This window comes from Periplaneta americana, chromosome 17 (genome assembly GCF_040183065.1).
Source record: "Periplaneta americana isolate PAMFEO1 chromosome 17, P.americana_PAMFEO1_priV1, whole genome shotgun sequence".
NCBI lineage: Eukaryota > Metazoa > Arthropoda > Insecta > Blattodea > Blattidae > Periplaneta > Periplaneta americana.
This window is the reverse complement of record NC_091133.1, coordinates 15402285-15420463: the sequence shown is the minus strand read 5'-3', so window position 1 is coordinate 15420463 and position 18179 is coordinate 15402285. Positions and strand designations below refer to the sequence as shown.

Below are 18179 nucleotides of genomic sequence, written 5' to 3'. Positions count from 1 at the left end.
AAATAAAACTCCTGACTGGATTTATAGAGTGTTACCAAATGTCCTAAGTACTTTTTGAATCGAGCACACACAGAATAATGACTTAAGTATATTTAATACTTTATTCCTTACAAACCATCACATGTTTACTTTCCATGCTTCCCTATTAAAAAGGTCTAACTTGTATTTTAGCCATTTTATCACATACTGATGCCCTTTCCTTTTAAAACTTTAAGCACCAGGGTAAACAGTCCTATAATTGTGTAAGACCCATTTTGCATTCCTAATAATTTACATTTCTCATTTATTTTGACATGAAAAAGGTCTTATGTTTAATAGTCTCTTCTACTCAGTTTGGCTTCTAGTCTTCAAAGGGCTTAAGTGTGGCAATTTTTGGAAATAATCAAGAAAATTGTTAAATGAGCAACATTATCTATTTTAGAAGAAATATAAACAAATAATATCGAGGAAACACCTCTTAATTAAAAAAACTCTATAATTGACACCAATTTCAATCTTTCTACTGCTTTCCTGAAAAGTATAAAATTTTTACTTAAGACCTTTTTCCTCCTGGTCACAGAATTGTTTCTGCCGTTTGATTCGACCTACTTTCAAATACTGACTACTTTAATTTCAAATTCAATTCTTGTGATAAAAATAGTGAACAATAGTGGGTTAAATTGTTCTCCCCCCCCCCCCGATGCTTTATCAACTGTGATGATTATCTAGCATCTGAGTGAAATGAAGGTGATAATGCCAGCGAAATGAGTCCCAAGTTCAACACCGAAAGTTACCCAGAATTCGCTCTAAATGAGTTGAGGGGAAAACCCTGGAAATAACCTCGACCAGTATTTGAACCCATTCCCATTTCTTTCACGGTCCGACATGCTAACCGTTACTTCACAGCGGTGGACTAATAATGGGGAAGATCTTCAAATTGTCATGGTTGATTGCATCTGTCAATCTACACGAACAAACTGAATGTCTTTGAGATCTTTAACTACACATTCTACTGCATGAGGAGCAAAAACTGAGTTTACTATAGCTTCAGATTTGATTGCCCCATAAAATATTTTTGAAGATATTTTGAAGTCAGGGAAAATTCGTCTTAGGAGTACAATCCATAGTATGCCACGGTATGGAAATTTCTTGGCTTAAAAATCGATAATGTGTTAAATTGGAAAAAATCATATTAAAGAAATTACCCCCAAACTAAATTCAGCTTGTTTTGCTATTAGATCTATGCAAAAGATAGTAAATATCAATACCTTAAAAACAATATACTTTGCATACTTCCACTCAGTAATGAGTTTTGGAATAATATTCTGGGGAAATTCCACAGATAGTAACAATATATTTCTATTACAAAAAAAAGAGTAATTAGAATAATAGAGGTGCCAAATCTAGGGAATCGTGTAGGACTATTTTAAAAAAACTACAAATAATGCCCATGGCTTGTCAATATATTTTTTCATTAATAATCTTCCTTGTATGTAATCGTGAAAACTTTGTAACTAATTCAACAGTTCATAGCATAAATACACGTCAAAAAAGCGACTTTCATACTCCATTGGCAAGTCTATTGTGCTATCAAAAAGGAGTGCGTTATATGGCAGTAAAAATTTTTAATAGCCTCCCTATCGATATAAAAAATGAAACTCAAAACATAAAATTATTTAGGGCCAAATTAAAGAAGTACCTAATTTCTCACGCCTTCTATTCTGTAGGTGAACTCATGACATTCAATAACGCTTCATGAAATTGATACTAAAACTTTGTGTTGTATTAGTAGACTATATTGTAAATCTCGTCTGTATATATTTCATCTAGACTGTGACTATAAATTAAGACTTTATAATAGTATTAAGTTTTTTGACTTGTTCCATATTCTAGCTGTAAGCATGTATGAATACCATGGAATGTTAATAAATACAATACAATACAATACAATAAGTGTGCTTTCAGCAGCACTTACATTATCTTCCAGTTTGCAATTCGGCTTCACAAATAAAAAATTTATTATCACTTTAACCGATGAACTTGCACTCCTAACACACTTCATAATATATTTCTCTGTTTTAATGTTGAGTTCCAAGTCACTGGTGGCATGATTTGCAATTAAAGCATAGGTATCCGGGCAGCAAGTCATACATTCTGCTTCCCATTATAATCTTCTGGGATGAAAACATGGATATCTTTCTCGGAGTTTATCTGTAAATGTCATGTCTCTTCGTCATGATGAGAAATCACCTTAAAAACCCAAGATAAAACATGTTTTATTCATCTATAAAAAACATAAACCTATTAAAAAAGTCCGTAATACATATTTTAATGATTATTAAAATGTTATTTCAACTTACCTAATAAGACGAGAAAAGAGCACGTAATTTAATAAGATGCAGCTGGGTGAATAACAGCACTTGGAAACCAGTTCCGAACATGCTAGTAACATACACAAACAGCAAATGAAAAGCACCATCGCTAGTCTCATAAATTGATTTTAAGTGATATATCTTTGTACTGTCGCTAGTCTCATTGGTATACTGTATGTGATACATCTATAATAAACGAGAACTGCGCACAAACTGAGTAGATGTAAATATAAACTTAGTTGTCCTTGCTATAAGCAGCAATAGATTTGCAGCGTTTCTTGCACTTTAATATATGGTACTTTTCACATTTTTCTGAGCACAAAACACATATGCACGTATCATCTGGATCGTGGAATGTCTTATTGGAGCACAGCTTGTGGTGGAAGCCATGGATTGCCAATCTTGTAGTCACATGTCGCATTTCGTAGTTCGTCTGAGTCCAGCTTCTGTTTTGCATCGCACAGGTTGCATAGAATTCCGGTGGTATGTCCCTTTTCTTCTCACGTAGGTTCTGTAGAAGTCCACTGTAAGCTTCACTAGATGGCAGCAGTAGTGTAGTCCGCAGATCTTCTATGAGGAAGGTCTCCCTGGTGAGCTCGTACACCAGCTTCGATCTTGTACTTTGCGATACTCCTACCGCCCTCTTGAGGTATCTGGCTTTTACTCTTTCTATCTCTTCCACCTGCTTATATGTGAGATGTTCCCATATCAGATCGATTCCATACGTAAGAACAGGTAATATCTTCAGCCTGAATAGGTCCATAGCGGTGTCTATTGACAGCAGCCTGATGTTCCTGATCTCGTTCATGGCCCTGATTGCAGCCACCATTCTTGTTCTAATGTGCATTCTGAAACTCTTCCCTGTTGTCTGTATTGTAAGACCTAAGTATTTGAAGTTGTTTACTCTCTTTAGGAATTTATCGTTGCATTTTACTTGTTCTCCATCGGTGAGCCTGCCTCCTTTCCTAAATACTACCATTTCCGTGATACATCTCAATACTGGATTCACATTCCCAGAAAGCCAATGCCTGCTTTCCAAATTTAACACTAGATGTCAGCAATAGAGAAAAATAGAAAACTTGAAAATGTGGACTAAAAACAGGAATTGTAAAATTGTATTTGAACCTAAAATGTAGACATATGATAATCCTAGATATAGTTCACAGAACTAACAGTAGTGCTGGAGCAGATCTCTATGATGTATGTATCTTTGGCATCATCAAAGACTCCTTAAGCATTTTGAATCACCACCTTTATTTCAATTCTTGATTTGTTACATCTTGTTTTATATACGTGTACATTATTAAATAAACTACTTTCTAGGTTTACACATATTTACTAAATATTTTATTATGTTGATTCAAAATGCTGATTATCTATTTTATTCTTTCAATTATAATTTCGTATTATATTTCTTATTCAGAATATTCTGTTTTTCAAAATTCAAGACCTTGTGGTCTACCAAAATTGTTGGTCTGATGTTTTCAATAAAAACCTATCAAGGGCTAGAATATTTATCCCACTTGATCAATATACTACTGTTTTCCAAGCTGAAGTGTTTGCGATATTAGCTTGTGTTCAGGGAAACCTATTTCAATAGATCATGTAAAGACATGAATATCTACATCTGCTCTGATAGTTAGGCTGCATTGGGTGCACACCGAGTGCTGCATTGGAGTTAAATCGCTCGCTTGAACTCGGTCGAATGTCGCACCCTCGAGTGAGGTAAGATCGATCGTGATACGCTCGTAATAAATAGAAGCACAGTACAAGGTCATCTCACCGACATGTCTTATCTTGTATGAAAGGCGACAGATAAGATACACATATGTTTTGCTCACACGGTAAAAATAAGGCTTTATTTCCTGCATTTATGACAAACGTCTAATGGAACAGTCTAATGGAATGTACCAAAACAGTAACATGAAGTTATAAATAAAATAGTATGAAAACATGGATATACAGTTATTATTCCTAATTAATAATTATTCAATATTTGATTTACCACATATATAATATGACAGGTCCACACATAGTGTTCCGCCTATATACTGCGACAATGTAGAAACATTTTACAAAATATTATTGATATAGCAGTAGACTAATAACAATATTAGTACAGAGATAACGTCACAGAAAATATAATAAAACGAATAATCATGCTGCACAACTGTTACAGACGCAAAGATTGATACACTAATTATATTAGAGATTATTATTATTACTAGAAAACTTGATACGGTTCTTGCATTATCGTGATTGTGTTCTCCGTTTATAATAATTACATTTACATCCAATAACATCTAACAGATGTGGCAAAAACAAAATCACTCCTGTGTGTGTGTGTGTGTGTGTGTGTGTGTGTGGGGGGGGGGACATTTACCTACAACATTTATATTACATTTTAAAGCAAGTTTTGTAGTTGTACTATGGAGAGGTTAGTTAAACACTGCAAAGTTTTGAAATGATAAACATCTATGATGTTACTACACAGTTCATCACTGTAACAAGAACGAATGTCTAACACTCGGCTTACACCGTTCGAGGATTTATCGCTCGTGACAATTTTACCCATCATGCATGTGCGCTACCTATCAGATTATGCTATGAACTACTTGGCGCTCAAGCGAAAACGTTTGATGCAGACCTCTGGTGCACACAGAGTTGAAGGCTGGTTGAAGAATGTAGAATTACCCTGGAAAGCTTATTCAGAAGAAATAAAGTATAACTTGAGTCCCAGGACACAGTGGAGTGCAAGACAATGAATAAGACGACCTACTGGCCAAGCATGGAACTACTATTCAATGCTATGGCATCTCAAGTATAAACGGGCTCTAAAGAACAACCTAACGAAGGATTTATTAGGAGCATGGAGATCTAAACCAGCCATGAGACAGACCAAACTTCTCATTGGAGAACCAAAACTTAATGTAACTGAATAGCTCCATTTAAAAAAAAAAAAAACATTTATTTCCAATTCTACCACCTGCAACTTTCCACATTTCGAACTTTTGACAATCACCTCTGCCCACTGTTCTAGACAATATACATTTTGATAGTAACGTCGAACATTATTTTCAATTAATCCAAAATTCCTATCTGATAGTAACATGGTGTGACCAATCTGTAGAATATGTGCTGAACTGAATCAAAGTGGCCCTTTCTTAGATACAGCCAGAAGGAAACTACTGTCCAATTTTTGTTTTGGCAGTAGCAATTGCCACTAAAAACAATAATTTTTAACCTGAAGAGAGATTTCTTTGAAGTACTTCTTTAAACAGCTTCCAATCTCTTCTGAGCCCCTACTAGCTGTTGTTTCGTCCCGAAGAAAACATGTCCCAATATCTTTCCCTCAATCACGTATATTAAGATTGTATGTAAAAAAATTTACTACAATAAAATTCTGAACCTGCTGCAAGTTTAGGAGTATGTAACACTGCTGTATAGATCCGGATCTTGCATGGCTTCCTCTTTATAGTCAGAAATGGCTTCCTGACCAGATTCTGCCCTTCTTTGACGCAACTTCCATTGCTTCTTAAGCATGCTCTTCAATTTTTATGTTCAATGAATAACATGCTTTGCATTTGTCCGTTTTGGAGGACTTGAAATATTGTGTTCTTCCATATTTGTTACTAGAAACAGGTGCAATATTCCTTTTGTTGCAATAGTAGTCACAATAGTGTTCATATCAAGTTGTTACTGAGTATTTCAGTAACAGATATTCTTTATTAGGGTTGTCCTTATGGCTGTAGCAGCTCTTGTTCCGAGGAAGGAAGAAAATACATTCATTCACTGCTGTCACGGACTCATAAAATTTATTGAAGTAATTCTTATGTTTTCCCTTTTCATCAGGAAATGGTATTCCTACTAAGTCCATGAATAGTAAGAAACAATGTCTTTAAGACATCAATGACTTCACTTCCACATTCCAGACTTAAGCAGTACTTACAGTTTGACTAGGGTGACCAGATTCACATCGATAAAAAAGAGGAGACAAAGCTTCGAAAACGAGGACATTGTTCGAAAAAAAAAAAAAAAAAAAAAGAACACAAAAATGTGTTTAGATTTATTATACTTTAAATTACGTCAATATCTATTTTATTACAAAATATTTACAGTACAGATTTAGGCTTATATCATACTTAAAAAGTAGCCTATATCAGTATCTACTTTATTACAAAATAACTATGAAAAAACTTAATAATTATGATTTTACAGTTAGCTACATATGAAAGTCAAGGGAACTATAAATATTAAAGAGAACAGATATCTATTTAGATTTAGGCCTATATTACACTTAAAATTATGTCAATATCTATTTTATTACAGCATACTTATAAAACTTAATAATATAGAATGATTTTACAGTGAGCTACATACGAAAGCAATGACCATAACAAGTAGGAGCAAAGAGAGTTATGATCGTGGCAAAGAGTATATTTTGTCGATGCTGCAAACATCTACCCGAGAATTACTTGAGAAAGGCATCAAATTAGATAATTTCAAAATATCAGGCATACAAATTACGAAAAGGAGGTCATTTCTTGATTTTTTAAAAATCCACCCATACTCTGGACAAAGGTCTAAAAAGGAGGACATGTCTGGACAAAAGAGGACGTCTGGTCACCCTAAGTTTGACTGCTTTGCTTGAATTGGCGTTGTACGACTTCTTTTATTTGGAGAAACACGAATAAGTCCAACAATGTAAGTATTCTGTTCATCATAAGAACCCAATTTCCAAAATTTAGTAAATATTCTTCTTTCTTTTGTGGGCTCTTCCACTCTTCAGCGGTTGCCCTGAATTCCCTTCCGCCATCCTTCTCGATCCCGCCAATCCTCCTCCTGCATATGTCAGTCCTTCATCATTTGCATGACACCGGCTTCCCGTGTTTTTCTTGGTCTCGCACGCTTCCTCCTTCCCCGAGGTGACCATTCCAGAATAATCTTTGGCCATCTTCCTTCTTTCATCCTTTTTACGTGGCCGTACCTTTTTTTCTCACTATATTTGTCAAAACATTTCAATGGACAACTGAAATCTAGACCCACTTCTTTGTTTTTAATTATTTCACCTTTTCCTTTGTATTTCTTATAAGACAGCCCACTTATCTTTACTATTTTTTCACTAGATGATGTTTGCTTCCATTACATTTACTACTTCTCATTCTCATATCAGATTGCACATTCACTGGTCAACATGATTTTTGTTTCACGAGTACCAATAGTTGTACTTAATTCAGTGTTTTTTTATCTTGTTTTCAAATATGTATTCGGAATTTCTCCATCACCCACAGTTTTTTTTTTAATTTCAACTTCAATTTTGTAAAATAAATGTTTCTTCGTCAATTTGTCCATTGTCAAATAAAAGCTCCTAGAGCATTATTGGAACCAATGGTACCATTGCTACTGTTGTACAGGTTCACACATGTACAGACCACCACCTTCTGAATACGCATCCATAGACATGTACAGACATGCACAAACGTGAACTGGTGTAGCACGCATTCATCAGAATGATGCTAGTTGTGAGATAGCAGTGTACCAGTAAACACGTCATTGTGAGTGCTTTGTGTGTCCGAATTATTGTGTATTACATATTGCAACTTTAATTCAACAATGTGTGACTTTTTATTTCTAACTTTAACCACAATATGGGAAATGCGTGTTATTATTCGGTTGAGAAGCTCTTATCATCCACTCTGCTGTCCAAAAATCTGAAAGTTAGAATTTATAAAACAGTTATATTATCGGTTCTTCTGTACAGTTGTGAAACTTGGACTCTCACTCTGAGAGAGGAACATAGGTTAAGGATGTTTGAGAATAAGGTGCTTAGGAAAATATTTGGAGCTAAGCGGGATGAAGTTACAGGAGAATGGAGAAAGTTACACAACACAGAACTGCACGCATTGTATTCTTCACCTGACATAATTAGGAACTTAAAATCCAGATGTTTGAGTGGGCAGGGCATGTAGTACATATGGGTGAATCCAGAAATGCATATAGTGTGTTAGTTGGGACACCGGAGGGAAAAAGACCTTTAGGGAGGCCGAGACGTAGATGGGAGGATAATATTAAAATGGATTTGAGGGAGGTGGGGTATGATGATAGAGACTGGATTAATCTTGCACAGGATAGGGACCAATGGCGGGGTTATGTGAGGGCGGCAATGAACCTTCGGGTTCCTTAAAAGCCATTTGTAAGTAAGTAAGTAACCACACACCTGTCAACAATGGGTATCCACTCAACACAGTAACACAGTAATCGTCGGTGGAACGACAATGACAATTCCGTGTATCATTGAGAAGAACAACAATGTACTCCTAATTTCAACTAATGTTCCCAAAGCACTATGTACAAAACAAAACTGTCAGTTCTCAGTTCACAGTTCGTTTGCCTTGGCTAGTTCCTCTAGCTCACTCACTCAAGTTCACAGTACATCGAACCCCAAGCCTTCCAGATACAGTTCACTGCACTTCGAACTCAAGACTTGCAGATAAAGTTCACTGTACTTCGAACCCAAGACTTCCAGATGTGTTGCCTTCGCCTGGACGCTGCCACAGTTACTCACTCAAGTTCACTGAACCTCGAACTCAGATTCACTGGATACATCTCTGCTAACTAGCTCTCTCGCAGCTGACTGACTGACTACTCACACACACTCGCCCCTTTTATTTATTAAATCACACGTTCTCGAACCTTTGGTTCGGTTCGTGTGGCTTTGAGAAACTTCCAGAGGGACACGTTTCTAGATGTTCCCCCCCCCCCTGCTTCCTCTGCTCTGCATCGCCCCACACCTTCCCTTGCACTAGATGTGTGTGCAACTTATGAGGCAACCAGATCTTCCAACATGGCGCCACAATATTTACAAATTTATTTCTTTTAATTACTCGTTAGTTACAAAATTCCTAGAGTTTGTTTAAATCATCCTAACAACTTTTGTTATGTAATATGTAGTGAAGTGACGCTTAAGTCTCAAAGGCGAAACCTTACTCCATTAACAAAAAACGTTATGAACTTTATTTTGGGTGTAAAGTGGAGGATCAAACAAGGGCCTGGGCCCCACATATCTGTTGTTTATCATGTTCTAGGCTTCTCACTGCACATGCCACAAGCCATTTGCTATCTCTATGATTTGGAGGGAACCCCAGATCACTCCTCTGACTGTTATTTCTGCTTAACAAACACATCTCCGAAAAATATTGGCGTGTAAGAGGTCAAATGACTTTATTGTCAAACGCCAGGCATTAGAAAACAACAACAACAATAACATTAAAGGGATTACGTCAAAATCAAAACATACAGTGGTGTACCCTAACTTGCAATCTGCAGTGAAACCAGCTCCATACTATGAAGAATTGTCTATATCAAAGCCTCCAGAACATGCGACATTAGATGAAGAGAACTCAGATTCTGATGGAAGTAAGGAAGAAAAAGAAACAGAGTTTGTTGATACAACTTTTGAACAAAGCTGTTCATCTTAGCCTCATTTATTGACTCAAGAAGATCTTAACGATCTCATATGAGATTTAAAGTTATCCAAAACACAGCTTCCTGGCTAAAAGGATGGAATCTTCTTCAAAAGAATACAAGGAAATGTATGTATCATAATCGTCATTCTCAATTTAAAGACTATTTTTCTGAAGAAAGTGACTTAGTGTTTTGTAATGACATTTCTTCTCTTATGGAGACATTTGGTATTGAACATAACCTAACAAAATGGCACTTGTTCATTGATTCCTCTAAAGTTAGTTTAAAAGCTGTTCTTCTGCATAATGGTATTAAATTCCCATCAGAACCTCTGGCTCACTCTGCTAGTATGAAAGAAACATATTTGGAAAAGCTTCAAATATAGTGTATGAATGGAATATTTACGGTGATTTGAAGGTAACTGCACTTATTCTTGGTTTGCAGCTTGGTTACACAAAGTACTGTTGTTTTTTGTGTCACTGGGATAGTAGGGACAGAAAAAACCATTACTTTAGAAAAAAAATGGCCTAAATGCGAATCATTCATTCCTGGACACAAAAATGCGAAATATTACGCATTGTGTAATCCTAAAAATGTGTATCTACCTCCGTTACATATCAAATAGGATTAATAAAGAATTTCATCAAAGCCATGGACAATACTCATGGTTTCATGTACTTAAAACAGAAGTTTCCTAAAATTAGTGAAGCAAAAATTAAATAAATATTTGTGGGTCCACAAATATGATCACTAATGCATGATGAAAAGTTTGAGGAACTATTGAATCCACTGGAGAAAGCAGCTTGGCAAGCAATCAAAAAAGTTACTCACAGTTTTTTGAGAAATTGAAAGGCAGAAAATTACCGTGATATTGTCAACAATCTTATAACATCTTATAAACATTTGGATTGTAATATGTTCCTAAAAGTACACTTCCTGCACTCGCACCTATATTTCTTCCCGGAAAATCTTGGCGCAGTGAGCGATGAGCATGGAGAACACTTTCATCAGGAGATTTCAGCTATGGAAAAGAGATATCAAGGCAAATGGAATCCTAATATGCTGGCCGATTATTGTTGGACCATCAAGAGGAATGCTCCACAGGGGAAATATAGCAGAAAATCGTCATTTCTTACTTTCTAGGTGAGTCAGAATGTTTGAATATTGTGTAGTTAAGAATGTAGAAAATATTAAAATGTTTGAAATTATAAACGCCTGTCTCTCAGAAACCTTGTGTGATGGGGGAAAAAAAAATATATTTGAATTTAGGAGAAAAAATACTATCAGAATCACATATTTTTCTTTCTGAGACAAAAAAAAATTATTTTCTTGTTCCTCAGAATTATGTTGTTGTTGTTGTCTAGTGCCTTGCATTTGGCAATGAAGCCATTAGCAGTCGTGCTTTCCAATACTTTTGAATTGTAGTTTCTTCTGATCTTAATGCTTCACAGGTCTTCAAGTGGTCTTCATTCATTTCTGCTGGATCGTTACACAGGACACATATGGGTGAAGCTGAGATACCTATTCTGTAGAGATGACTTGCTAGACAGTCATGATTTGTCAATAGTCTGAAGGCTGCAACTACTGTTTTCCTTGGTCTCTGGGGGATTATATCTGGGTTGGAAAGTAGTGTAATCCATTTTTTGTCTTTAGCATTTGATTCTATTTCTTGTAGGTATGAATGAGAAAATTTTGTAGTGATCAAGCATTTTATTGAGGAATATGAGAAATTAAATTTAGATTTTTTTTTTATTGTTGTGCCTTTCTTGGCAAGTGTGCCTGCGGTTTCATTCCCCCATGACTCCACAGTGTGCTGGAATCCATTGGAGACGGACAATCTTATTAACTTTTTGGAGTTGTGTTAACATTTTGTAGCATTCTCTTATTTTTGTTGACTTCTTTGTAGCATTTGAACATATTCCCTGAATTGCAGCTTTATAATCTGAAAGAATTACTGTCTTGATATATTTATTTAAGGGAAGATTTAATAATTGTCGGAGAGCAATGTGTATAGCCTCTATTTCACCATCATAATTTGTTGTCTCTGCCAACAGAATGATAAAAGGAAAAATGTGTACATGTAACTCCATCTCCAGTAAGGTTTTCTGTGGTTGATCCATCAGTATATATATGTAGCCATTCTTCTGTAGGGTATCTAGTATTGATCGTTTCCAGTGCTAGAAGTTTTTGTATTTCTTTTGGTGTGTCTGATTTACGTATTTCCTCTGTTAATTCCAAACTGAAGGTAGGTTGCAGAATTATTAGTTCCTGACTCTGGTTCTAAAACCTAAAAATAGTAGGTTAATATCAGTTATTGATGTATTTTCATACTTGCAATTTAAATCCAAAATAATATATCCGCATAATAAAAGTCTCCATCACTTATGGCATTACTTACCTGTACCATCACATGATCTGTATCATTCATGGTACTATCGGTTTGTACGTCATCTTTCCTTGGTAAAGATTCACTATTAACATTGTAAACCTCTTCAGCAGAGCTCTTATCACAAAATTCATCATTATTTGTCACAAATAACTTCCTTCGCAAATCACTTTGTGCCAGGATTCTGTTGCTTATTATAGAGAAGAGGTCATTACCAAGTTTCATATGAAATGACGAGCATTTTCACAAAATTCAAGGCCTTATACTCCATCTATTGGTGAGAGAAGAATCCAAAAAGGATAGCTGCCCTTGAAAAAGGGATACCGAGTGGTAACAGCACTTAAATTAATTGTAGATCAACAATATTCTATTTTAAATTTTAATTTTATTTTATTTTAATTTAATTTATTTTTGGGGGGCAGCTATCCTCGACATGAATAATTTGTTTTTCATATATAGAACTGTACAGATGATTATTTACAATTAACAAGGAATGTCTTAAAACATTAATGGCTATATCTTGAAGTTCCAAAAGATCGATATGGAAACGATGAAAGAAATTGATACAAAATCTTGATATAGTGCCCCTTGCACCAAAGAGCAAGCCAATTACTTCCCAGCGACAAACGGGTATGCGGTATTTCTCTTCCAGATAAGGAAAGCAGGATTCAATTCAATTTTATGAATGCAAAGTCCAAGGATAGCATATCTTAACAAAAGTACAGTAACTAAAACAACTTTTCTCTACATCCAGCACCTTAAATTTGTACATTTCTCTTTTTAGTGCCATGTGGGCAGAAGAATCTTTACAGAATCTACTAATGGAATATAATTTATGTTGCTTTATCAATGGGGTGAGCTTCCCTCTCTTTTCGCTATATTTCACACAAACATTTTTTTTCTGTCATGATGGATCCACAAATACTGGAAGCTCTCCAGATACAAACTGTTTGTAATTTGTGAGCTTAAGAAGTATGAACACTCAATACGTCTTTTTTAACCCACAAATCAAGTAACAGGATTGAACGGAATATCATATTGCCTTTGAGAAGCAACACTGTTTTCAAAGTTAATGTTCACAAATCACTGAATAATCACCACTTGCTATGATTGTTATGGATCTCTACTTCGTCCACCAGGCAGGCTATCAATAACAATACAAAGGGATATTTCGTTTTTCACGGCAAAAACTCGTATCTAAAAAAGTACAAATGTCTTACACTTAACTAATGTTGCAATACTAAATACTACACAACTAAATACAGTAACACATTTTATTTTCTCTTTGCATTGAAACAATTCAAAGCTACATTTTGGAATTCACCACATGAAACATTTGGGATCAAATGAACAATTTCATGCATCAGATTCGAAAGCTATCCACAGAAATACACCAAAAATAATTGTTAATTTTCCCAGATATCCCCTAGTGTAACAAAAATGTTCCTGCTCCGGGGTTCGATCCCAGGTGGTGACAGGATTTTTTTCTCGTTGCCAAACTTTCAGAACGGCCCCGAGATTCACTCAGCCTCCTATAAAATTGAGTACCGGGTCTTTCCCGGGGTAAAAGGCAGTCAGAGCGTGGTGCCGACCACACCACCTCATTCTAGTGCCGAGGTCATGGAAAGCATGGGGCTCTACCTCCATGCCCCCCCCCCCCAAGTGCCTTCATGGCATGTTACAGGGATACCTTTACCTTTACCTCCATCATCACAGTTGCTGCTAATGCTGATCAGTGTCGAGTGGATTTGGCTGTGTAAAATGAGCCCACCAAGTAGGGGATCCTTCCTACCCTTCCAATATTTTGTTCAGCTGAAGACGAAGGTAGACTCAGCCTTTAAAATATTTAGAAGCCCTATATTCAACACCAACAATGGAAGAAGCATACACAATACTTCTGTAAATTCACCACTGCTTTCTACCCGATTCAAAGCCCCCCCCCACCCCCTTCTTTTTTGAACTGGGAAGGTAAATAATGAAAAACCAACATCCAATCAACTATCACCTTGTATCTGTTTCCTGCCTTGCAGCAAGCAAATTTACAAACTGGAAATGCTTTTTTCAATATTGCTAATTTCACAATTTGTTGGATCTGTAGCCAACAGAGCAAGGAAAATTCTGCAAATACCTGCTCCACTAAGTGCAAGTATAATAATACTTCTCTTCAATTGATTTCTGTCTTTTTTTAAGGAACACATTACACATTTGTTTTGACGATTAAAACCGACTATTTTTATTTGGTGATACGTGAACTGAAATTTCTAAGTTGTTGAAATAATTATCTATAATAGACTAAATTAAATGGAAAGAGATTTTAAGCATAAAGGACCACCACCACTGCCACCGCCACCGCCCCTGCCATTGCCACCACCACCACTACTACTACTACTATAATAGCATTACAGCCCAATCTCGAGCATAGCTTCTTCACACATGCTTGAAATCAGTTTTTAAGAAAATGAAGTTGTTTTATATAATGAACTTTCTACACACACAGTCGACAATATTAATAAAAGTAAAACTGCATTAATTCATAAACATAATTCAAATCTACTATGTAATAAGAACATATTAACACAGAAGACATTTCAGTATTTGTGCTACTACTAATTAAAACAAGATCCTAAAATAATTAAAGAATTGATTAAATTTGATTATTTCACAGCATATTAATAAGAAAAACAGTTTCTATTTAAGTTTCCAATATGATGCAGCAACTGTGTAATATAAAGTTATTGCACAGTTCAAAATAGTTGGGAGTGGTAAATTCAAATTAATGACAGATGTTCAAAAATGCTCTGTTTTACTGCATACCGTATACTTTTTGAGACAGTAAGGTGGGGGAGGAAAGGAGAAGAAAGAAAGGTATCAAAAGAGGAGAGATAAAGAAATTCAATTTAAGATAACATAATAGCAAATTACTTCATATAAAATAAAGGGAAAAAATATAATTCAGTGTAATACTAAAATTATATGTAACTCTTCAGGTGAGTTTTGGATCAGGCCAATGTCACACCAGAAGAACATCTTTGGGCAAGACAATTTCTTGTAATGACGATCCCAACAAAAATAAGACTTGCACAAGATATTTCCTAGCCTCATTAAGAGACTTAATATCAGTTATTACCAATGAACAAGTAATGCGCAATCCCACTACATTATAAATAAGGCAGTGCTGAATTACATTAATAAAAGATTTACATGTTTAAATTAACACAACAGGTTACCAGTAATCCAATCAAGAATTTGTGTCACCTTAAAATTGGATACAGAATTTTGAAATGGTTTAGTATAAACAAAGTTGCGCAATATGCAGTGCATCCACAGCTGAGAGACAGCAGGTCTTAGGTGGGTGAGGTGCAAGGATGGCTTGAAAACGTGCAAATGGGTATAAACGCATGCAGTTTAGTTCTATAAGGCCAAGAAACGTTTATTATTCAAGCAGTTATTGTAGTAGTTAAAAGCATAAAAAATTCAATGACTTACTTCATGATCTACAGATGAGACAACAGCAATGAGAGTCTTTTCTGACACCATTTCAAGAAACCGCTTATTCACTGCACGGGGCCATTTTTTCCCATCACCAGCTGGTATTAAATTTGCCAAACTAGCCTGGATTGCCTGCATCGGAAACGATCCGAAGTCCTGGTGCATAAAACGCAAATCTTTCTTTTTTACTCTGCTTGTTGTTCCATAATCAACAAACAGCACCTGAAAAGGAAGAGAAATCATTCTAATTTTACAAGAAAAGATATAATTTAGTGGTAGGCCTCTGGGGTGGAAGGAGAGAAGTTACAGTGCTTGTATATCAAAAGCAAGATTTTATTACAGAAATATAACAATGTGATAATGAAATGTCACAAATGTACTATTTCTTAATTTAAGTTTAATCAACAATGCATCTTTTAATTAGCTTTCTTTTTTTTACTAAATGGCAGGTATTTGACTGTTCTTCATCCATTCATATGAAACTAGTTGTATAGACCAATTTACAGACAGAGTCGTTGCACAGGGTGCACCATAGGAGGCTGGTCTACACTACTCCCGCGATGAGATAAGATACTTACTTCTTAATATGTCGAACTATAAGCTAATTGGAGTGCAAGAGGTCAAATGACTTATTGTCAAACGCCTGGCATTAGAAAACAACAATAACATAAGCTAATTACACAGTGTCCACTGTAAATCTAATATGCAAATTTCCAGAGCTGTGGATCGGTGAGAATTTCATATAACGAGTGGTTTTTCATTCTTTCCTGCAGTTTATTGTCGGTATTATTACACTGAAGTAGGATGTGTTCTATTGTTTCGTCTTCTGTTAAACATTCTTTTACATAATGATCATTCTGATAATTTAAAGTGATGCAATTCTCGTCCGTGCAGCAAAAGTTAGTACCTGTCTGGAAAGATCACAGCAGATTTTAATATTGTTGGATTGTTTCAAAATTTTCCATATTGCTCTTCCTGTTTTTCCACTTTACCAATCTTCTGTCTATTGCTTATTTACATGTTACTTACTTACTTACTGGCTTTTAAGGAACCTGTAGGTTCATTGCCGCCCTCACATAAGCCCGCCAGTAGTCCCTATCCTGAGCAAGATTAATCCAGTCTCTACCATCATATCCCACCTCCCTCAAATCCATTTTAATATTATCTTCCCATCTACGTCTCAGCCTCCCCAAAGGTCTTTTTCCCTCCGGCCTCCCAACTAACACTCTATATGCATTTCTGGATTCGCCCATACGTGCTACATGCCCTGCCCATCTCAAACGTCTGGATTTTATGTTCCTAATTGTGTCAGGTGAAGTATACAATGCATGCTATTTACATGTTATGAATATTATTTATTGTTCTGTCAAGGGAAATTTAGATTGTCATATTGGTAAAAGGTTTGTTGCAGATTTTGCTATTTCAACTGCTATCTCATTACCTTGCATTCTACAGTGATCTGGTATCCATTGACAGGTTATATATTTACCCTTTTTAGAAAGCAGATTTATTAATTGCACAATAGGTATAACTCTGAAAGCATAAGGAGTTGGTGTATATTTGGTTATTGTTTGAAGGGCTGTTTTTGAGTCTGTAAATATGCAGATCTGTCTATAATGAGAAGCTTTGCAGTACTGGAGAGCTGCATCAATAGCAAGTAACTCTGTGTCAAGGCTTGAAACAGAAGAGATTTAGATGAAGTATTTTTCATATGTTGATGGGATGTAGTATCCAGCTCCAGACTTGCCTTCTTCAGATAATGATCCATCTGTACTTCTGTCTTTAATATTTCACAGATGGTTTGTTTTGTATTGTTGCTTGGTAGAGATGGAAAGGCTCTTGGTTTCTTCCATTCCCAGGGAGGTATGTCATGAGTCACAGGGATCTTTGCTATGCTGTTTGTGTTCATTATGGTGGGTGCTTGACTGGTTGCATATTTGAAGGAATGTTTTGGAGCTTTGGGGTCTGGATTCAATGCATGTAGTGGATGTTGTGGTGATGTTAACTAGTTTTTTTTAATTTTATGAATATTCTTTTTTGTATGTGGTAGATAAGAGATTCAACAATTAATTCAATTTCCATAGAGTTAATAGGCGTTGTTTTGGGACATCCTAGGCTATGAGATGAGATGATGATCTGTTGGAATGCCACAGGGGAACCGGAGCTCCTGGAGAAAACCCCTTTGTTACCTGGACAACAGACTTGCCTAACATAAGTTATAAATCAAGGGTACCGGTACATCGGAAATCGAACCCAGGTCTACAGCATTATAAGTCCAGTGCTCTAGTCACTAGATCACTATGGCGGCTATGTTTAATTAAACAGTCAATTTGAAATGCATAGAAGCTGTGCCCGTACTGCTGCAGAGTATTGGAAAATATTATTACACTCTTTATTGGCCATTAAATAATATAAATTACAATAGCTCGTTAAAAGGAAACATTACAAATTAAAATACAAATCATTTCCCACCACATTAAATTAAAGAA

The 18179-nt window shown here is 35.7% G+C and overlaps 1 protein-coding gene across 3 annotated transcripts in view; it reads right to left on the bottom strand.

Annotated features, from left to right (window-relative positions):
• Nucleotides 1–18179, bottom strand: part of LOC138692868 (KH domain-containing protein akap-1-like) — an 89428-nt gene that overhangs the window by 56901 nt on the left and 14348 nt on the right. For all 3 annotated transcript variants that reach the window (XM_069816172.1, XM_069816174.1, XM_069816173.1), the window contains one exon: nucleotides 15688–15912. In XM_069816172.1, coding sequence (XP_069672273.1) covers nucleotides 15688–15912 — 225 coding nt within the window. The remainder of the gene's footprint in view (nucleotides 1–15687; nucleotides 15913–18179) is intronic.